The following is a 23,203-nucleotide window of genomic DNA, read 5'->3' as shown; positions in this document are numbered from 1 at the left end:
GGGTTCATGGATGCCAGGTGCTTGCCCAGGACAATGCTTGGGGGCCATGAAAAGACAAAGCGGACTTGTACTCACCACCCACCCGCCTTCTCCTCCCACCCCCACCCCCACTGTCTGTCAAAGAAGGTGTGACTCAGACACAGTGTGAGCTAAGGAGGGGGTGCGTGAGAGAGGCAGGAGAGCTGGGAGGGCAGGGGAGCAGGAAGCACAGGAAGGCGGCTGGGAGAGGCTGAATTCGCAGCTCTGGAATCTGAGAAGTCTGGTTTAGATCCTTGGCTGTGCCACTTTGCAGCTTTGCAGCCAGGAAAGTTCACATCACCTCTCTGAGCCTCAGTTTCTGCAGCTGCAGAATGGGGCTAGTATAAAAGTTTTGGCAATTGAATGAACTGATATTGCAAAATGCAGTCAGAAACTGGAACAAGGGGAGAGAGTGAACCATCTTGCAGAAGAACAATCCCAACAAATGCTTCATGGGGTTCACAAGAGATTGAATCGGGGCAGTGCTGGCCTGAGTCCCAGAATCTATGCAGTTTCCTCCCAGGAATGGGGAGCAGGAGGAAGAGAGAGAACAGGGCATGAGGAAGAGGAAACCAGCCATGTTCCAGCTCCTTCTATGTCCATTTCATAATGTGAATTCCCACAACCCGACCACCACACACATTCATTTCATTCATTGATCATTTCTGGAGCCATGACAGGCTCAACCCTGTGCTAGATGTGGGGGAAATAAAGACGAGCAGGCTGGCATTATCACCTGTTTCGGAGCTCACGGCAGAGGGGAAGAGACAGATCCTAGCCACGGCTCCTGTGCCATAAGACAGGCTGAGTAAGGGGCTTGAGGAGAGATGCTCTGGGGATTATTTTGGGGAGAGGAAGTTCTGAAAGCACTTCCTGGAAAAGGCTGCAATCAAAATTGGTGGTACGGACAGAGCTCTACTCCTGCCTCCTTCGAGTTCCCTGGAGAGCCCACTCCAGAGACCCTCTCTCACAGCTCCTGCCCTGGCCAGTCACAGCTCCCTGTGGGGATGTACCACATCCATCTCCAGGTAAGACCTCCCTCCTGAACTCCAAACTCAGATTTTCCATTGCCTCTTACCTCTTCCTGGATGTCCTGAAAACATTTCACTCTACAAGTTCCAAATGGAGCCGACCTTCTTCTTCCTAAACCTGAATTATGATTGACAGTCCGTCTTTGATCTCCTCAGCCATTTAAAGCATATAAAGATAGGGATCCAACTTCTTCTTTTTACCTGTATGATAATATCCTACACATGTGTCATAATGTATTTAATCATTCTGTAGTGATAAACATTGGAATTTTTCATTATTAAAACAAAGCTATGTGGGTTGAAAGTATAAACATTTAAAATTGTAATAGATACTTCTAAATAGGTGTCCATAAAGACTGTGTAAATTTATATTCATTCTGTGGATTAGCTTGGCCATTTACCAACAATGTTACCAGACTTGATATTATCTGATTGATGGGTGACGATGTTCTCTTTGTTTCATTTTGTGCTTACTTGATTGGTAGTGAGATTGATCATCTTCTTACAGATAGGATTGACTGACCCTATTTTCTTTTTCCTGACTTTCTTAAACATGTTTTTTGCTAATATTTTGGATTATTTGTTGTTTTCTTATTGATTTTTAGGAGTTCCTTATGTATTATGGATATCAATTATTTGTCTGCTATATATTTGAAATACTTGTCTCTTGAATCATGCCATTTCGCTGAACTGTCTTATTAGTTCTCATAATTTGTCAGTTGACTCTCTTGGGTTTTCTAGATAGAGTATCATATCATTTACAAATCTTAACAGTTATCTCCTTGACAATATTTACATTGCTTACTTATTTCTCTTATTAAATTGCACTGGACAGGTGCTCCAGATAGACGCTGAGTAGCAGCAGTGAGGAGAGCAGGCGTTCTTATTTGACCCTGGCTGTAATTCTGTAACAGCCTCCCCCTTCTCCTCCCCTTTTCTCCTCGTCCTCATTCTTGCCATGATTCTATCTTCAGCTGAGTATACTGAAGTGAGATTTATATTCCAGAAATCACACCCTTTCTGTGCTTAGTTCTCACTGCTGCTTCTTAGATTCCATTACTTCCTCTTTTTACCAGAATATCTCCTTAAGTAATTCTTTCAGATAGGAACTGTGGATAGTAACTTTCCAAGTCCTTGCATTTCTAAACATGTCTTATTTTGCCTTCTCATTTGAACGCGAGTTCGTCTGTGTTCATAATCACGTTCCCAGCTGTCCTTGCAGATCTTTCTCGTGGCCTCCTTGCATTGAGTGCTGTTGGAAAGAAGTCTGACGTAAATTTGTGGGTGATCTGCTTTTCCCTCTTCTTGAAGCTTTAAGTTTTTTTAATCATTATTCTTTGTATTCTGAAGTCACAATGTTTGCTAGTAAGGTTTTGTTGTTGTTTGTCATGCCTGTACCTGGTGTGCTTTTTCTTTATTATTGTGACTTTTTTTGTTGTTATTTCTTGAAGTATTTCTCTATGTTTTCGCTTTCCAAAACTGTCATTAGACAGATGCTGAACCCATGTCTCACCTTGTCCTTCCTATTCATATTTCTTGGTCCTTAGTAGGTTCTGGAAGTATTCCTTGGTTCTGACCAAACCAGCAGCTCCCCCATTTCGTCAGCTGTGTCCATTCTTCTGGTTCAGCTTTTCTGTGGAGTGTTTTTGTCTTTTAAGACCATCATCTTTCATTTTCATGTGCTCTCGTTATTTTTCATGGCAACCTGATACTGATTCATAGGTGCCCTGATTCTATGCTTTTGAAAATCTCTGTCTTCTTCATTTAAGTTTCAGAGTTTTCTGGTGGGTTAGAGGTGGATGGGATGAGACGAGACCACATGCACTTCAGATTGGATTAATTAGCCAAAGACCCATAAGTGAGATTATAACAGAGCAGGAGCAAGCCTGATTCTAATTATCTAAGGAAGCACACGGCTGTCATTAATATAGTCCAAGTAAAGCAGGTCTTACCAACTTCTTTATAAAATTGAGATGTAATTCATACTATCAAATTCACCTTTCAAAAGTATACAGTTCAGTGGTTTTGTATATTTGAAGTTGTGTAGCCATCATTGCTGTCTAGTTCCACAGCATTTCCATCTCCCCAAAAAGGAACCGCATACCCATTAGTAGTCCCTCCCCATTTTTCTCCCCTCAAACTCCTGGAGTTTCACACAAATGGAATCAAACAAATGTGGCCTTTGTGTCTGATGTCTTTGCCTTAGCATAGTGTTTTTGAGATTCTATGTTAGAGCATGAATCAGTACCTCATTCCCTTTTACGGCTGAATAATATTCCATTGTATGGGTATGTCACATATTGTTTCTCCATTCATCAGTTGATGGACATTTGAGTTGTTTCCCCTTTTTAACTATTATGAATAATGCTGCTGTTAATATTTGTCTGCAAGTTTTTGTGTGGACACATTTTCAGTTTTCTTGGGTATGTATCTAGGTGTGGAATTGCTGTATCATATGGTAACTGTTGAACTTTTTGAAGAATGGGCAAACTCTTTTCTAAAGTGGCTGCACCACTGTACATTCCACTAGTACTGTACAAGAAGTCAAGTTTCTCCACATTTTTGCTAACACTTATTATTATCTGGCTTTTTGATAATAGCTATCCTAGTGGGTGTCAAATGGTATAAAATTTTGGTTTTGATTTGTGTTTCCCTAATGACTAATGATGTTAAGCATATTTTCATGTGCTTATTAGTCATTGTTCATCTTCTCTGGAGAAATGTCTATTCAGATCCTTTGCCCATTTTAAGGTTGGGTTATTTGTCTCTTTACAGTTGAGTTGCTGAGTCCTTTGTATATTCTGGGCATTGGACCCTTATCAGTTATATGATTTACAAATATTTTCTCCTATCCTGTGAACTGTCTTTTCACTTTTTTAAACATGTCCTTTGGAGTACAAATTTAAAAAATTTTGACAAAGGCCAATTTATCTATTTTTTTTCTTTTGTTAGTGCTTTTGACAGCATATATAAGAAACCATTGCTTTATTCAAAGTCATGAAGATTTTCCCCTATGTTTTTTCTTAAGAGTTTTATAGTTTCAGCTCTTCTATTTAGGTCTTTGATCCACTTTGAGTTAATTTTTATGTACAGCATAAAGTAGGGGTTCAGTTTCATTCTTTCACATGGGGTAATCAGTTGTATTAGCATCGCTAATGAAAAGAATAGTTTTCCTCCATTGAATTATCTTGGCACCCTTGTCAAAAATCATTGATTAAAAACATTTGGGTTTGCTTCTGGACTCTCAATTCTATTTCACTGATATGTATATATAGCCTTATGCTAGTACCCAAGTCTTGATTCTTGTACACTTGTTTTGAAATCAGGAAGTGGGCATCCACCAAGTTTGCTCTTTTCAAGTTTGTTTTGGCTCTTCTGTGTTCTTTGCATTTCCATATGAATTTTGGAGCCAGTTCATTAATTTATGCAAAAACCCAGCTAGGATTTTGCTAGGGATTATGTTGAAACTGTAGATCAATGTGGGGAGTATTGCCATCTTAAAAATATTAGTTTTCCAGTCCCTGATCGTGGAATGTAGGTCTTCTTTAATTTCTTTCAATGATGTTTTATAGTTTTCAGTGGAAAAGTCTTGTTCTTTAATTTCTTTCAATGATGTTTTATAGTTTTCAATGGAAAAGTCTTGCACTTGTTTTGTTCAATTTATTCCTAAGTATAGTATTCTTTTGGATGCTCTTAACAACTGGAATTATTTTCTTAACTTCATTTATGGATTGTTCATTGCAAGTGTATAGAAATACAAGCAGTTATTGTATATTGGCCTTGTATCCTGAAACTTTGCTGAACTTTATTAGTTTTATTTTGGGGGGATTCCTTTGGATTTTCTATATATAAGATCATGTAATCTCCAAATAGAGGTAGTTTTACTCCTTTCCAATCTGGATGCCTTTTATTTCCTTTTCTTGCCTAACTTCCCCTGGCTAAGGTTCTCCAGTAAAATACTGAATAGCAATGGTGAGAGCTGACATCATGTCTTGTTCCTGATCTTAGGGGGGATGTTTTCAGTCTTTCACCATTAAATAGGTTAACTGTAGGTTGTTTCCTTTTTTTTTTTTTTTTTTGTCCTTTCTCTGGTTGAGGAAGTTCTCTCCTATTCTGAGTTTGTTGAGTACTTTTATCATGAAAGGGTGTTGAAGCTGCCAACATTGAGATGGTCACGTGGTTTTTGGCCTTTATTCTATTAATAGGACACATTACATTGATTGACTTTCGTATATATGGAACAACCTTGTGTTCCTGAGCTGTCCATTTGGTCCTTGCTGTGATGCTTATCTTTTATGCTCAGGGTTTACATATCTCTTCCAGAATGATTTATAATAACAGTCCATCAGCTGTCACTTATAGGACTACTTACAATCAAGGTTCTTGTTTCTGAAACAAACTTGGTGCCATTAAGACCACATTCTCATTGAGAGGAAGGAAGCAGTCATGGCTTAGGTGTCCCTGACCAGTTCCTCTGCTTCCAGCTTTCCAGAGGGCTATTTTTTCCTACCACTCCCCCTCTGATTCTAGTTTATGCCCTTGTGCCTAGATATATAGTTCTCAAAGAGTGTTCCCTGGACCAATAGCATTAGCATCACTTGGAAAATTGTTAGACATGTAAGTTTTGGAGCTCCATCACAGACCTACCAAATCAGAAACTCCTCTGGGAGTAGGGCTCAGGATCTGTTGTTTTTACTAGCTCTCAGGTGATTCTGGGGCTTGCTGGAATTTGAGAGCCATTCATTATTATGATATAAAATGGTTCAAAGAATTCAGAAATCCACTTCCTTGTACTCTCCTTCCTTTGGTCACTGAGCTTGGTATCTTTCTTCCACAGTGCTGGTTTTCCCCTAATATTCAGTAATATTTGGATGGGTACTCCACTCTGTATTTGCAGATGTGATTTATCTGTTTACCACCAACTCCTGTCATCTAATTATTAGGGAGGGTAGAATGTGCTACTGGGTGAGTTGAGCCATTAGCTTCTGGTTGATTTTTCTTGGGTATTTTTAGCTTCCTAGGATGTCCTGTCTCTCAAACAGTCATCCCTTCTCACCACTGGGGACAGATGCCTCTGCTTGGTACAAGCAGTGGTTGGAGGGAGGACCAAAGTCCCCGGCTCCTCAGCCGTGGCAGCCCAGACAGTAGCAGAAGCTTTCTTTACTCCTGCATTTCCATCCATGAGCTGCTATTACCTCTCAGCTCCCCGACCTTTGCCTACAGACTTTCCTTTGCAGGGTGGAGGCTATGGTTTTCTCTCTCTAGGTTAGCTTTATAGACATTTGACCTTGGCAGTCACATAAATCTCCCACTAAGAAGGGTCCTACACCTGATTTTGTGTTCTGCTGTTGCCACCTTGGAATTCTTAATAATTTTGAACAAAGGGCCCCCACATTTTCATTTTGCGTGGGCCCTGCAAATTATATAGTCAGGCCTGCCTGCCCCCATCAGATCTCTCTGCCTTCTGCATTTCAGGGATGCCTCACAATTCTGGTCTGCTAAGGATACCCCTCCTTATAATATAATGCTACCAAAGACTAAGACATATACAATATGTAACGTCATTTTCTAGGGATACAGGGCAGGAGAAAAAGGCTGGGTCCTGTTGTCAGTTTACCATCTTTATCCAATCCTCCAGTGATGCTTCTAAAATACAAACCCAGCAATATCATTCTGCTGTGGAGTCGGCAACTAGTTTTTACTGCCTGCAGAATGCAGTTTCAACCCCCCAGTTTGGCACGGAAGGTCATCTGTGCACAATTTGGTTCCAGCCTCCCTTCTAACAATGATAGTTGTCCCATCACAGCAGAAATCAGGCAGCCTTGAACCGGCTATGGTGAGGGCTGTTGTAACGGGAATGGTCAGATCATTGCCAATCTCTGACTCTGGTATTCATGATTTCTGGGCCGCACCTCCCCTCCTCTTTCCTTCACCTTGTGTTCTAGCCAAAGGCCCAGGGGCTGCTTGCTTACCCTTAAGCCCACATGAGCTCTTCAGCTTCCTGCCTTTGCCCCCACTTTTCCCCAGGTTTCATCACTAGCACGCGATCCTGTGCACCTCCTCCGGGGGCCTTCCTGATGCCCCAGCCTCTCCCAGACCACCTCCCTCCCACCGAGCCAGCCCAGTTGGGCTGCCCCCAGTCCCCGCAGTGCCCTGGTCTGTGCACAGCAGTGCCTTTTTGGGTGTGTGCTTTGCTCCCCTTTCTGAACCTGAGGCGGGGAGGGACTCATGGCGCATTCACACAATCACTCCCTCCCTTGTGCTTTCAGTGCACACAGGGGCTGCTTACTGTGTGTCCGTCAATGCTGGAGACACACTGATGACTCAGAAATGGACTCAGAATTGACTGGTTCCCAGACTTGGGGGCAGGGCATTGCAGTACAGTGAGCTAATTGTTCTAGCAGGAGTGGGAACAAAGTACAGTGGGATAAAAGAGGGCATGGCGCTTGAGACATGGGAGCTCCGAGGCCTTTCTGGTCTCTGGACAGACCAGTGAGGGTGCAACAGGCAGAAGGGACAGCAGGTGCAAAGATGGAGAGGGAGGTAGGAGCAGGCAGGGAAATTTCGGGAGCTGTACAGGGTTCATCTTGACTGAAGCTGGGATGCAACGTGTGAGGCAGAGAGGTCTCCGGAAGGGGCGGGGGTGAGAAAGCTCAAGATGAACGTCCTGAATGTCAAACTGAGGAGACCAGGCTTCTCAGCAGTGCTCCTGGAGATCTATGGAGAGTACGAGCAGGGGAGTGACAGCCACTTAGAAAGATCATTCTGGAAGCCAATGTAGAAGATAGTAGGAGGGGTGAGGGAATGAATGTGGAAAGTGTTGAGGTGGGCTCGGGGGGAGATCAGGAGGGTGAGTCTTGAGCCTGCAGCTCAGCAGAGGCTCAGGGTCGGGGGAGCACCCTGGGCAGGGAGGGGGTATAAGGGACTGTCCTCCTCAGCCCTACTTCATGAGCTGAGTGACCAGGCTGGGCCCAAGCCTGGCAAATCACAGGACTTCCCAGGCTCCCATCTGTGCTCCATGGTGCCTGCCAGACACTTGCTGGCATATCAGGAGGATTCCCAATTCCTTCTTTCCCAAGGCCCTGTCTGAATGCTCCCCCTGCCCAACCCTCCCCATAGAGGCAGGAAGATGCTCCTGTTCCTGTGTTTGGTGAAAGTGCTTCTGTTTTTGGCCACACATTTTGCTTCCCTTGCTTTGGGGGAGCTCATGGCCTGATGAAAGGGGATTGGGAAGAGGAAATATAAAATCCTTCAGGACACTGTTTGCAGGACTTGGATGCATCGCCTTGGAGATGATGTGGCTCAGATGCAGTGTGGGTCTGGGACAGGCAGGATTAGGGGGCCGGAGCCTGGGGGGGGGGGCAGCCAAGGCCCAGGCATCCCAGCTCCCAGCTCTCCATGTGTAGCCTGTCCTGTCTGCAGGAGTTTCTGGCAGCTCCTGCCTCTGAAAAAAGCTCCAGCTGAGGCGAGGCTGCTGGGCCCGGGAGCCCTGGGAAGCTGCAGGCCAAGTGGGGTCTCATTTAGGCAGCGGCTGAGCCTGCTGCACATCTGGTTAATCACCCTCATCCTGGGAGCCTGCTAATCAGGGAGCTGGGGTTCAGAGCGGAGGCCTCCTCTCACTCCAGCTGGGAGGGGGGATGGAGCCGGCAGCTAGGCAGGCAAGGCCAGCTTCCCACTGTCAGGGCACCCCACTTACCTTGTCAGACAGCAAGCTCCTTGCCTAGGTCTGTGGCCTCACCCTCGGATGCCTGGCTCAGGCTTTGCCGCAGGAGAGACTGCCCCTGAGGAGACCTGGCTCGGCCCAGTGTTCTCTGGATGATTCCCCTCAGGACCTCTGTAGACACCCCTTCTCCACTCCCCCTGCTCCCCACCCCTCCAGCCCCTGACATGTAGCAGCCTCCCTCTGCCCTCAGTGACTCCTTGCTTTGGGAAGTACAGCAGATACCCTAGGCAGCCCCTGCCCTAGAGAGCCCCCTCCCCGAAAGGGGCAGCAGGCATGGGAAGAGTCCTCAGCAGACTGGTCATAAAGGGACCAAATCTAAGTATTGGGCAAGTGACTTTATCCTTCTGAGCCTCAGTTTCCTTATCTGTGGAAGGGGCCCTGTTTTGCACAGGTGTGAAACCACAATGATCTAATGGGTGGGAAAGTGCTGGGCAAACCATTCAGCTCCTGCAAGCACAGGGACAGCCTCTCCAGTTCACACACTGAGCCACAAAGAGCTGGCTCTTACCTCCATCCCCAACAGTCTCCTTTCTCGGGGATCCTGCACACCAGCGCATCGGTGACACTCCCTCCTGGCTTCTTCCTACCTCTGCACCACTGCTTTCCAGCACCTCCTGCTCGTGTGCCCCTGCCAGGCGTTATGCCCACTGAAACCCTGCCCAGGCCTGCAGGTCCTATTTCCTTTCTGGTAATGAAAGTATTGCGTGGTATCATCATCTTGTAACCGTCTAGGTGAGTTGCTCCTATGCCTGGCATGAAAACAGGGAAGTGACAAATCAGACCTGGCCTGTCCCTCAACAAGATGCCTCCGGTTCTCCCCCAGGGTCTGGCACATGGTAGGTGCCCCCAAAAATGCTAGAGGTGTTTGTGTTATAGCCAGGACTTTCTCTAAAGGGCCCACGGTTTGGGTTTTGAAATTCTGAATTCTGAATCATTATGTCTTCAAATCTGTTTTGTAAATACAGCCCAATGGGGTGCTTGGAGCTTGGCTCACCCATGGTGTTGCCTCCCACCCCATCCTCCCCCAGAAAGGGTTCTTGGCCTCCTGCTGTCCAGCTCTCTGGCCCCTCTGCCCCTCCCAGCTTCCTCCTCCTGCACCTGCCCATAGACCTCTGCTGTCCTCCCCCAAGCAGGGGCCTGAGTGTGGGGAGGGCTGAGGGCAGGAGCACATACCCATTGTGTCTCAGGACAGAGCAGTCATCCTGTCCTGGGAGTGCCCTGCTGTGGTGCATTCATTGGGAGATGCAGAGAGAGCAGGCCTCTCACCCACCTCCACCCAGGGCCTAGTGCAGGTCTGTGGGGGTCAAGCACTCTTCGGGGCCACCTGACTACCCCAGGGTGGGGCAGCAGGCCTGTGGGAAGGGCAGATGCAGGCCCTCCTTTCCTGCTCTCAGTGATGGCTCCCTCGTGCATGAGCCCAGTGGGTAGTGGGAGGGGGCCCTGGTAGCTGAGGGTCCGTGTGCACATAATGCTGAGTCGAGAAGCCCAGTGGCGGGGTGCAGACACCTGTGAGGGTCTACACTCACCCCTCAGGTATAAGGCCGTGGAACATTACCTAGCAGATAAAAGATACCATAACAGGTTGAGAGAGTCTTCAGGTCAAAGGAAAACGTTTCATAATTTTGTACCATTAACAGCACTTTTTCTTACTTCTTGAGCCAGGACCTCTGTGTTTTCATCTTGGCTTGGACCCTGCTAATTATGTAGCTTGCTGGTTTGGGGTGTAGCAGACAAGGCAGGAGACTTGGGTTTGGAAGAATTTGTAAGGCCCTCTGCCCCTCTAAGCCTCGGTTTTCTTGTCTGTAAGTGGGCTTCCTGCCCAGGGCCATGCTGCCCCACACCCCTCTTTCCCCTGGGCTCTGCATGCTGTGGACATGGCCTGGGTGGCTGGGAATGCCCTGCCCTGTCCTCTGCCTACCAGAGCCCCATTTACCCTGAAGCTCAAATCAGGGCTCTGTTGCATGCCCCCAGGGTCCCTCGATCAGAATGCCTGTCTCTCTCTCCCTTCTTCATCCACCCTTGATGTAGTGAACTCTAACCAGCCCCCAGGATGGTATCTGGAAGATAGATAGAAGGTGGTTTGCAAATGACTTAACTTCAGTGTTGGGCCCCCATCCTGCTAGGTGGCAGGAGCTGACTTTCCCCATGGGCCCCAGCTGGTATCCAGGCAGGATGCCGGTCTTTGATCCTGACTACGCCTTGGGCGCTGGGTCTGCTTCACTCCTGTCTGATCTGTGCTGCCCTTCGGGTGTGTGTGGGGCAGTCTGTGCCCTCATCATGCTGGTGGGACCCCTCTATGAGAGTGCCAGGGCTCTGTTCTCTCTCCAGGCCCCTCTTGGGCCCAGGCTCTGGCATGGCCGCCAGGCCCTGGGGAGCACTGTGAGCCAGCCTACATCATTGACCATTGATTCTCTCCATCCGGCTCCACTTGAGTCATGATTTAGACAGAAGAGACTGGGTCTTGAGCCAGTTGTTCAAAGTAAATAAAACAACAGTAGGAGCAATCCTTATGTGTGAATGTTTTCTGTGTGCCTGGCTGTGTGCTAAGGGTTTTGCACATATTAATCATTTGATAATTGGGATAAACCTTTGAGGTGGGTACCACCATGATCTCTATCTTATAGATTTGAAGACTGAGACATACATAGTTAATGTGACTTGCCCAAAGGTACATAGTAAATGAAGGAGCCAGGATTTGAATCCAGGTGTTTAATCATAATGCAGTGCTACCAAGAGATTTTAGTACTTACAGGGTCCTTAGAGAGCATTGGACCCACACTGTATTGTGGGAATGAGGCCCAGAGAGGGAGTGTGACTTGCCTTAGGTCACACAGAGAGTCTGTGAGAGCCTAGGATGGAATCTCAGCCTCCCAACCCCAACTCTATGCCCTGTCCACCCTTTACTCCTGCCTGCCTTTGAAAGCACCCAGGGGCCCTGATCCTATGGAGGAGGGAGACAGATTAGGATTCGGGTGACATGAGCTTCGAAGGCAGCTCTGGCAGGCAGCAGCTACAGAAACAGTGCCATGTTCTGGTGAATGGTGTCCATGAAAGCTTCATTCACATGGGAGGTAGGAACCCGGTCTGGAAAAGAGTCACACATCGTCCCTGGATTGTTGGCCAGGAGATGGTGGAGTCTCCAGGACGAGCTGCCCTTGAGCTCTGCGGGGGAAGGACGAAGGCAGCTTTGTATGGGATGGGCTCATGTGCAGGCTGTGCCTAGAGCCTCTTCTTTCTGCACCCTGGAGCCCTCCCTCAGAGAGCCGGGGTCCTTGGGAAAGCTGCAGATGCATTCTTCAGGGAGCTCAGACTTGCTCAGGCCTGGTATCAGTAAGTTCTGCTGGCACGGTGAGTTCAGAAGACATGTCCTACCTGGGCAGCAGTATCCGGCCTCCAGCAAGTTTTCAGGCCGGAGGCATGGTCTCCACATTGCTTATCCCATGCCCTGACCCCAGCCCTACCACCTGGGAGACATCCCTTAGGCCCAGGACACCTCGTGCTGGGAAGCAGACAAGGCAGAGTGCAGCCTCCCACTGGACAGACGTGAGTAATTGAGCCCAAACCAGGGTACAGCAGAGCCAGGGTTAGGGCTTCTGAGGCCAAGGGGCACCCCCAGTGTAAAGCCTTGGGAGGGATCAAATAGAACTCTGGTATGGCTGGGCTGGGGACTCCAGTGCTTTGATTCCAGCCTCCCTGTGGGTACAGGGGAGCTCTAGCTCCTGGAGCTTCTAGCTTAGCCCCCTTTCTGAGGCTTCCTGTCAGGTAGGTGGATGGAGGGGGCATTCGAGAGGGAAGGGAACTGGCCTTTGCTGAACCTCAGCCTCTGCTGGCCATTGGGGCGCAGAAGGGGCCTTTGAAGACAGAGGTCCTGAGAGCTGAGGCTTCTGGGGAAGAATGGAGCTTTCATAGAAGCAGCAGCCCTGGGGCTGGTTCTCAGTCCTGCCTGTGGGGATACCGCAGATCTGAGGAAGGTGCAAGGGCAGGTAGGTGTTCCAGGTGGGTGCTGTTACCTGTGTGGACAGCAGGCTGCAGGTTGTACCCTGAGTGTGGATTCAGAAACAAATGACTTGGCTGGTGGAGCCAAAGGAGAGGGCAAAGGCGGAGGGAGGGCGCAGGGGCCGTTTCATGCAGGGGCTTGCTTGCCAGCCTCAGAATTTGGAGAAGGTGAGCCACCTGAGGGTCTTAATAAGCAAGAGAGTGGCCTGGAAGAGTTCGCTTGAGAAAGATTAACCTGGTAAAGCGAGAGGCCAAGAAATTAGACAGACCCGTGTAAATGCCTGGAGCTGAGTATCTGTTGAGAAGAGCGCTGACTTCTGCTGCAGGTGGGTACCTACGCAGAACGTCCACTCCCCTGGAAAGCACCCGGCAGTAAACACCAGGAGCCTTCAGCAGGCTCCTACCCTTTGACCCAGGATCCTCCTTCTGGGGGTGTATGCTGAGGAATCCTGCTATAGATGCACCCTTCAAGGCCTGGGGCCACGCCAGTGAACAGTGCAGGACTTCTTCCCTGTGGAGAGGACACTGATGAGGGGACGAGTGGGGCAATCCCACAGAACTTTGTGATGTTGTGACTGGCAGGACGTGGGGACGAGGGAGGGAAGAGGGTCCTCAGGGAGTAGGTGGTGCCTTTGTGAGGTGGGTGGGGGACCTGGGAAGAGGGTCAGTTCCAGGACACTCACTGTGGCCATGGGGAGCATGTGCTGCCCGGAAGCATCTGGAGCTGATGCCCAGGAGGCGGCAGGAGATGGTGGTTAAGAACATGGGAGAGAGGGCTGCTCTAGAGACAGGCTTGGCAGTTGTCAGCACAGACAGCCCCTTTGCAGGTCAAAGTGCCTAGAGCAGGTGGGAGGAGACGGGGCAGCAGGAGAAGGTGGAGGTGCACAGGGGGCCGGACCCCTTCCCCGGCAGTGGCCTCATGGCTCCACGCTCTTCTTGCATAAAGGGCCAGGAGCTAAGCATGGCAGGGGCAGGGCGTGAGGGGGTGAGACCCCCCCCTCCCACCCCAGCTCTGTGAGGGAGCCAGCTGGAGAGGTGGGGCAGGGGCACCCCCAAGTGGCCCCCAGTGTCTGGCCAGCAGTGGTGGGGCGTGTGCTCACGTTTCCTTCCTTTTTCTGCAGGAGAAGGGGGTGCTCCGTGCACATCCAGCACCCTCCAGGAGAAGCAGCGTGAGTTGGGCCCGGCCCCCACAGAAGTCTTTTCTTCCCCTTGCATGGGCCCAACCTCCTTGGGCTTGGGCCCCACTCGTGGGGTCAGAGCCCAAAGGACGGTAGGGGGCAGGGTGGGAGGACCTGGGGCTGCTCTCTGCCCTGGGAGCTGACCTGCATGCTGGGCAGCTCGGGCATCAGAGCCAGGGTGATGGGCCTGCGGTCCGGGAGGTGGAGCCCAGCTGAGCAGATGGGTCTGTGGAGGCCTCCCAGGCAGAGCGAGAGGGGTGACAGCAGGGAGGGAACCCTTCTGAGCCTGGAGACCGTCTCTTCAGGTGACAGACTCCCAGGAACCACAGACGGTGACGTGGCAGCCGAGGCCAGAGGCGCCTGGGTCAGGGCTGCACAGGGCTCAGGGTCCCTCTGGCCCCTCACTGAGGCCCTGTCTGCAGAGCCTGGGGCCTCCCAAGTCCTCCTGCCTGTCACTCGGGCTTCTCCAGGTTTCCTTCTGCCTGTGTTTGCTCAGGGGGTTGAGCACAGGCTTGGATCCAGGAAAAACCTGGTGACTATGTCAGTGTGCTCACACAGGGACCTCAGAAGGGCTTCCCTGGAGGTGCCAGTGAACTTGGGCACCTCGGAGCCAAACATGTGCTGTCGGCAGTGCCGATATTGGCAGTGCCAACAGGAGGCCAGTGGGGGGCAGAGTCTGTGGGGGGGGGGGGGGGCAGGGGGAAGGGCGGTGCGCTCCGAACTTCCCTTACTTTTCTCTCCTGCTGTTTTGATCTGTGGTTACAGCTGAGCCCACCCCCTCCCCAGGCTTAAGCCTTCCTTGGGGTGTTCCTCGGAGCTCTTCCATCCCTCAGTAGGAGGGACGCCTGCAATACCAGCTTCCCAAGGCCCAGGTCCCACCCTGAGGGGATGTCCAGGGCTCCCAGGACCATTCTCTGTCCTAGGGTCCCGTGGCAAGTCATAGACAAGCCCCTGGGTCTGGGAGGCTTGAGTGCCTCTCTCAGGGACACCCCAGGTCTCAAGCCACCAGTGCCCCAGGCACAGGGAGAGGCAGAGCTCCTCCTTCTGGGGTCATCATTACAACGTAGGGAACTGAGCTCAGCACCTAGGGGCTGGGGTAAAATTACCCCAGGATTTTAATTTATAGAGGAGACTGAGTGAAGACAAGAGAGATCAATAGCACTGAATGAGGAATTTATTGTTTACGCTTCCCAAGAGGAGGGGGTGCCCCACGCCAAGCAGGGCTGCAGGGGAAGCACCAGGTTTGATCAGGAAGCAGAAAGAGAGGCCCAGAGCCTGTGTTGTGTTTTGGAAAGGAAGGTGGGGCCGGGGCAAAGGCTTCGGACTGGCTAACTTGAGTAATGTCGCTTGTCTCTGGACCACAGGGCTGGTCTCTAGTCTGATAGCTGCCCTGGGGGAATCAGGGCAGAGGAGTATCAGCTTGGCGCATGAGGGTTTTAAAGGAGAGCTAGAGATAACAGAGGAGGTGGGAACGTGGACTCAGGATTGGTTGGTTTGCATATGAAAGGTATGTTCAGGGTGAGCTGTTTATTATCTCTAGGAATTAGAGCTGCCGTCCATCCCTGGCCAGCGAGGCCTCCCAAGATGTCAAAACATCATAAAATAAAAGACATGATTAATACAGGGATGTCAGCACATTCCTCAGGAATGTGAGAGAGGAAAAGAGCCCAGATCATTCCTTCTGGGCCTCTTGGGACAGGAAAGCCCAGCAGTCTCTAAGTGAAAAACACAGCCGCCTGCCGTGGGGCTGCCTTCGTGGTACCAAACCACAGATACTAGTGAATTGATCAGATAATTTGTGTCTCCTGGACCTGTGTGTTTAAGGAGAGGCAAGGGCTTTTTTTTTTTTTTTTTTTTTGAGAGGGCATCTCTCATATTTATTGATCAAATGGTTGTTAACAACAATAAAATTCAGTATAGGGGGGCCAATGCTCAATGTACAATCATTAATTCATCTCAAGCCTAATTCTCATCAGTCTCCAATCTTCTGAAGCATAACGAACAAGTTCTTACATGGTGAACGAATTCTTACATAGTGAATAAATTCTTACATGGTGAACAGTACAAGGGCATTCATCACAGAAACTTTCGGTTTTTGATCACGCATTATGACCTATAAACAATCAGGTCAAATATGAATATTCGTTTGATTTTTGTACTTGATTTATATGTTGATCCCACATTTCTCCCTTTATTATTATTATTATTTTTATTTTTAATAAAATGCTGAAGTGGTAGGTAGATGCAAGATAAAGGTAGAAAACATAGTTTAGTGCTGTAAGAGGGCAAATGTAGATGATCAGATGATCACGTGTGTGCCTATTGACTAAGTATTAATCCAAGCTAGACAAGGGCAGCAAAACATCCACGGGTGCAGAAGATTTCTCTCAAAGCAGGGGGGTGAGGTTCTGAGCCTCACCTCTGTTGATCCCCAAATTCTCACCTGATGGCCCCCCTAAGACTGTGCCTGTCTTAGGTTGTTCCTCCCTTGAGGAATCTTACCCGTCTCTGGCTAACCAGTCATCTTCCGGGGCCATACAGGGAGATGTAAAGTTGGTAAGTGAGAGAGAAGCCATATTGTTTGAAAAGGTTAGCTTTTTACTTCTTTGCAGATTTATGCCCTGTGGCTTCTATGCCCAGCACTTGTCTCGAGGTATCTTTACCACCTGGAGGAATTATGATACTCGGTAAATTCGATATGAGGCACGAATTCTATTTAAGGGTTGTAATTAGGAAGGAAGAAGAAAAGCTATAGATGTAGCATATGGAAGAAAACATGGGAGGATTGATTATTTCTTTGACATATCTTCTTGTAGAGTATCTTAAGTATGTATAGGTTTTAAACTACTAACTAATTTGCACACACATATTAACATAATCGGAATACGGTGACATAAACAAAGCAAATATATAATTACCATCCATCTCCAGTGAAGCCAAGAAAACCATTTAGGCACCCTAGGCATTTGTGAAAATTTGTCTATGATATGATGGATATTGTCCAGCTGTGCTTGAACAGTCTGAGAGAAATCAGACAAATTAAAGCAGCCCATTTCTGGGATCTGTTCACATCCGAGGCAAGGGCTTTTTGAAAAACTTTTTTACACCATCGTTATAGGTTTTAGTCAGAATTATATTGCTGAGGACTGTCATCCAATCCTACTCCTTAAGGGTATCTTTATTTAGTGGGGAGTAACAGTAGCTGCACGGAAGAATTTTCAAACTGAAATGGCCATTGAGGCCAGTGATTCCCAGGGATAAACCCAACATTTCTGACGATGAGAAGAACAACAGCATCATAATGCATTTGTCCATAACGTTGAGTGCATTCAGTTGAAGGGACCACCTTTGATTCCACAGCTATGTCCTGTCTACAAATTTTGGCGTGCAAATACTTTTAAGAAAACACTGATAGTTGATGGTGATTCGCTTATTTTAAGTCCAAAATTGGCAAAGTAAAAGTCTCTGACCCCGAATGAAAACAGAATAACAGCAATACCTAACATTTATAATCTGCTTAGTCATTGGCAGTATACTCCCTGGTGTATTATCTAGTATTTCTACTTGGTTTCAAAACCTTCTTTATAACAAGGGAGGTGGTAGTAATTACCCTGGACCAGGAGTCAGAAATCTTGGAACTGTTGCTATAGCATCTTAGCTGTAAAGACATCACGTTTGGGTTTGAAGCCCATTTCCTTCATTTATTTGCTGTACCATTTTGGGCAGGTTGCCTTGTTAACATCTCTGAGCCTCAGTTTACTCAGTTGTGGAAAGATGACCATAATGGCTACTTCCTAGAGTTGCTGAAGGTGTAGACATAATGTAAGTGGATGCCAGGATCCATACCTTGTACATAGGAAGCATTTAATGGTCTCACTTGTTATTGGCTTCTGGATGGGCCTTGGCACCTGGGACACCTGGTGCAGGTGTGGGGGCTGAATCTCATCATCTCACAGAACTCAGTCTTTCTGATGCTCTGCTGGTCCTGTGGGTGATTGGATTGTCACGGCCACAGATGTGCTTCCTTATGAGTCTGAGTCCCCAGGGAGCCCTCCCAAGCTCGCCACAGGGGTGTGAGTGCAGGAAAGGAGACCTGCATGGGCATCTCCGCTCACACATATGCAAGTGTGAGGTTGCAAGGCTTTATCTGCAGTGGCTTTGGGAAGGGAGTGCTGGCCGGGAACCCTCTCTCCTTTCTGACTGCCAGGCAGCCCCAGCCTTCCTCTTACAGTTGCACAGATGGCCTGACAGCCTGCTGCCTCTGGCTTGTGCTTGTTACTTGGAGCCGGTCTTAAGGAAGGGAGCCAGCCTAGGGAGCCATTGTGTATGGGAGCCACTCAGGGAGGGGGAGCAGAGGAGAGAGAGGGCCTCAGATGTCCAGGCAGGGTGGACAGGAGACCTGAGTCCCTCTCATCGACTTGCTTAGCTCCTGCACGTGGAGTCCCTTCTAGCTCTGACATTCCAGTGCTGTCTGATTTCCTGTTGCTGCCTCTTTGTCTCCTGGTTTCCTTGGTCTGCATGTCTCGCTGTGCTGCTGGTTCTTGCTGCTCCACGGCACAGCTGATGTTCACAGAATGCTTCTAGCATGCTCGACATGGTGCTGGGTCCAGAGACTTGGGGGACTTGTCGTCCTCTCCTCGAACCTCACTCCTATTCCCCCATCCCAAGTGAATGGCACCATTTTAAATATGGAAGCCACTTGCCCAAGAGCCAGCTCCACTATACCCCCAAAAACCATGGGGTCCAAGATGTCAGAGGAAAGTACGGGTTGGAGAGGCTTTCTCTATCTCATCCTCACCTTGGGTAGCAGATTCTGGGGCAGGAGGACCTTCCCTTGGGCACCCCAAGACAGACCCACCCTGTATGGACCTGCAATCTACATGTGACCTAATGTGACCTGACACATGTGACTGTCAAATGGCTCTCCCAGAGCCAGTGCCTGGCATCAGATGTGGGAGTGGGGCCAGCAAGTGGCTGTTCCAGGTGTGGGTGGGTCCCCAGACTAAGACCTGACAATGGTCCAGACAGTCCCAAACCTCCTTCCAGACTGACCCCTGGTCTTTGTCCCAACTGAGCCTAGCCACCAATGGAGCCTTGATTTGTCCCAGGATGTGCCCCAACTCCAGCCCTGGGTCCTGGACTGAGCTTGGATCCTTGACCTCATTAACTGTCATACAAACCTGTGTGTTGTCCCAAAAGGACTGGGAGAAAAGATGTGAACAGTCAGCATCACCCATCCCCTTCATGGGGATGTGGTTTGACCTCCTGTCCCACTGCCTGGGATCAGTGACCAGAGTCGCAGCTCTGACCTGGGGGCTTCCCTTCCTGTGTACCCTCAGTTCTGCAGTCTCCCCACCAGCCCTGTGAGGCCCCTTACCCATAGCCGGCCTCCCCACTCCCCTGTCTGGTAACTGGTGTCTTTTCCTGGCCTGTGTGGGCAGCTTGCTGAGCCCAGCTGCAGACGGGCTATATTTAGCCGGCTTTAATGAGCTCAGGGTGGCAGACGTCCGCCTTGGGAGCACTTTTCTTGCTCGTGTGTGCATATATCTATGCTTGGGGTGGTTTGTTAGTGTGTGTGTATGTGTGTGTGCGCACATTGACATGTATGTCGGTGCGTTGGTGCACTCATTTACATGAAGATAAGTGTGTGTCTGAGTCTAACTGTGTAATGCCTGTGCTTTTCTGGGGACAAGTACAGCTTCAGATACTTATGGGATGGAAAATGGAAAATATTATTAGTTCATTCATCTGTTTGTTTGAAAAATATTTAATGAACATCTTTTATACGCTAACACCTTGATAGGAGCTAAAATGGAACAAAAACAAGCCAGTCCCAGCCTTTAAGGATCTTAAGTCTGGGGGATGGAGGAGAGGAAGACAGAAGTCAAACAACCACAGAATTGAAAGTGTAAGGATTAGTCCCAGGAAAGAGGGCCACGGTGTTTTGGGGAGCAGGAGGGTAAGAATGGAAGGCCCCCAGGAGGCAAGAACACTGGAGTTTCAGTAGGAAATATGTGGGCACCAGCAGTGCGGACAGGAGCCCAGGCATAGGGAACAAGATGTGCATAGGCCTTGTGGTGAGAGGGAGAAGTGTATGTTTGAAAACTGTTGTAAAGGCCTCGGTGGCAGAGCTGAGAGGGAGAGGCGAGGGTGGGGTGGTGGGCGGAAGGTGGGGCCTGCGGGCCGACCATGTGGGGCCTGGGTCAGGAGGTGGGGCGCCCGAGGCAGGGGCACTGTGGGATGATGTGATGAGACTGCTGGAGAACAGTGAGAACCTAGTTCGGGCAGGGCTGCAGCAGGAAATAGAAGGCTCATGCAAACTGCGTGACAGGGGAGAGTCTAGCAAAAGGTCATTATTCACAGGTTTAAGGAAACTGGCTAAGTACAGGACAATGCCCTGGGCTGTGCCCGCCTCTGAAGGTAGCCACTGGAGAGTTCTCGCCCAGCAGGAGCTGCGGCCTTCAGGAGAGGGACTGGCATGTGGAGACCTGCAGGGAGGGAGCCATACTCTCCCCAGTGCTTTCCACTGGCCAAGGCCTACTGGAAGCATGGGAGTCTCCGCCTGGGGCCCAGCTGGATTGGGAGGGCAGGGGGTAGAACTGGAGGTGCACCTGGACACCATACCGTGCAGTCCACTAACTTACATATGAAAGAACAACCTTTTCCTTTATTTTCCTATAAGATAATTGTGATTTTGCCTCTGCATGCCCAACCAACTGTGGGTGAGAGCCACCTCCTCTGTCATTCCAGGGGCTCCTCCCCGCCCCATTGTCCTGCCATTGTCCCAGAGCCCCCAGGGGTCTTCTCCAGCTCCCAGGTCGGGGAATGGTGTGTGTGTGTGTGTGTGTGTGTGTGCGCGCACATGCATGCACATATGTGCAGGGAGCCCCACACCCACCTTATAAGCTCTGTGGGGCTCTGGGACCCAGCCTGGTGGTCCCTGTCCTGATCTGCAGCTCATGGCTTAGAGCTCTGGCTCTCTGAAGTTGCAAAGTTACCCCAAGTTGTGAGGGCACCCCCGCCTCCTCTCAGCTTGGGGTGGGGGTTGGGGGATGGATCTCTCTTCAGCCTGAGGGAATCTTTGTCTCCTCAAATACTTTTCTCCTGGAAACAAAAGGGCTTTTGGAAATAAAACCCAGGAAAATGCCACAACCTCCCCAGAGGCAAAGAAGCCAGAGCAGGGAGAAAATAGAAATAAGTGTCAGAAAAAAAAATCACCCTGCGACATGTGCATTGAAGAAATTCTTATTTTTAATCCGTCTTTTGAGTAGGTAGCACATATACATGGTATAAAATTCTAAAGAAATCGAAGGTGTCGAGTGTGCCTCCTCCCCTCCTCCAGTCTTCCTGCAGAAACACGTACACTAGTTTCTCATAGACCATTCCAGAGATATTCCCTGCATATATGAACATCTCTATAAATATTCATCTATCTGTATTTTTATATATACCCCAAACAGATGGAGTATACAGTGCATTCCATTCTGCACCTTGCTTTGCTCAGATAATAATCTAGTGAGATTGTCTTAGTATCTCAGCACATGTTGAGGCATATCTTCCTTTGCAGCAGGGTGCCATGTTTCACTGTGGAAACATTCGTTTAGATTTGTTTAGCCAGTCCCCTATGGGTGGGCATGTAGGTTGCTTTCCATCTTCCATCTATGTTATAAGTAGTGTGGCAATGCTTAGCACTGTACATATGGCATTCTGCACATGGACATGAACTTGCTGGGTCTAGGGCATTTGGCATTTTGAATGTCATTGCTGGATTGTCCTCCACAGAGGCTGTGCTGGTTTTCACTTTCACTAGCAGTGAGTGAGGAGGGTCTGGTTTCCCAGCACCCTAGGAAGCATGGTGTTTGTAATTGCTAGTCTGAGAGGTGGAAAAAAAGGCATGTTCAAGTAATTTCCACGAGCATTCCTTGGGTTTCAGATTCTAAGGGTGAGTGTTTATTCATGTGTTTAATAGCCTGTCCCATCCTTTTTCAGGGGCTTAGTGCAGCTGCACTCCTTTGTCTGTGTGCCGGCTTCCAAGCAGGACTGGGGGGGCTTGACAGGGGTTCCTTAGGAGGGGGTCCCAAAGGACAAGGGGCTCCTGCTCCTGCTAACAGCCTCTCTCCTCCTCCTTCTTGCCCAGGACCACTTGGTGGGGCAGGCTGTGGTGTGGAGGTGTTTGAAATAGTGACAAGAGAGTCCCTTTCTTCCACCTTGCCTTTGTGGGATGATGTTTCAGGAGGATGAAAGAGCCCTGGCCTGGTGACTGAGTTCAGATTCCTACACCTTCACTTATGGGCCCTCTTGAAACCTCAGTTTTCTCATCTGTAAAATGAGGAGAGCACCCTGACCTCTTAGGATGAATGTGAAGATTGCCTGAGACATTGAATGAGGACTAGGAACTCAAGACACAGACACATCTTAAGGGGGCTGCTTCATTAGAGTCCCCAGGATCGGGGGTGCTGAGCCCTCTCGCACACTGTGTAGTGGCAGGAGGGCTTCTTGTGGTTGTGTATCTGAAACCTCTCCAGCGCCTGATCCAAGACGGCGGCACTGCCTATGGAAGCTGCGCTCCCCCACGGGGAGTGGCCTTGAAGCTATCTCCGTGGTCCACTTGGAGGGGCGGACAGCATGTTTTCAAGAGGTAGAATTTGGGGCCCAGGCTCTAGCAAGGATCAGGTCTTAGTCTGGACTAATTGGCCAGTTATGGGTTGAGTTTCTTCTCTGTTCTTGTCCCCACTGCAACAAAGCACTGAAAAGGCAGAGCCACAGAGCAAAGCAGAGTGAGTTTCATTTAAATACACTCCAAGGGAGAAGCAGGCCACAGTCAAGGTAGACAAAGGCCTTGATCCATTAGGTGGGAGGCCTATATATTGTATTCCAGCTAGGAGGCACCTGTCTGATTGACAAGGTGAAGTTATTTGATTGACAGGCCCACCTGTATAGCCATCCCTCTCTGCACATGCTCTTTCCTATGACGAGACATGTTTTGAGCAGTCCTTAGTTTTGTTTGATTTCGCCCACATTGGGATCAGTTTGGGACCAGTTTGGCCTGGTCCCAACAGGCAAAGCCATTGGTGGTTGTCTTCACATGGGGCCCACTACCTGGGCAGAGCTGGGGCAGTTTTTTCCTTGAACTTTATCTTCCCCCTTCCCTGGCTGCCCATGTCTGTCTTCCTACCTAACAGGCACGTTGGGTGTTTGGCTATGTTAGCTGGATGAATCTAGGCTGATATAACTGGAGTCTGTCACTGAAAAGGTTA

The 23,203-nt window shown here is 49.1% G+C and overlaps 1 protein-coding gene across 3 annotated transcripts in view; it reads left to right on the top strand.

The window, feature by feature from the left end:
• PITPNM3 (PITPNM family member 3) overlaps nucleotides 1-23,203 on the top strand; it is an 84,726-nt gene that overhangs the window by 25,194 nt on the left and 36,329 nt on the right. Inside the window, exon 4 of one of the 3 annotated variants that reach the window (XM_037027021.2) lies at nucleotides 13,890-13,937. The exons of 1 other annotated variant lie outside the window; for it this stretch is intronic. In XM_037027021.2, the coding sequence (XP_036882916.1) occupies nucleotides 13,890-13,937 (48 nt within the window). Of the gene's footprint in view, nucleotides 1-13,887; nucleotides 13,938-23,203 lie in introns of those variants that run through there. One more of the 3 variants, XM_073234976.1, reaches the window with a different exon arrangement.

The sequence above is a fragment of the Manis javanica genome, chromosome 4, assembly GCF_040802235.1.
Source record: "Manis javanica isolate MJ-LG chromosome 4, MJ_LKY, whole genome shotgun sequence".
Classification (NCBI taxonomy): domain Eukaryota; kingdom Metazoa; phylum Chordata; class Mammalia; order Pholidota; family Manidae; genus Manis; species Manis javanica.
This window is presented reverse-complemented; position numbering and strand designations above follow the sequence as displayed.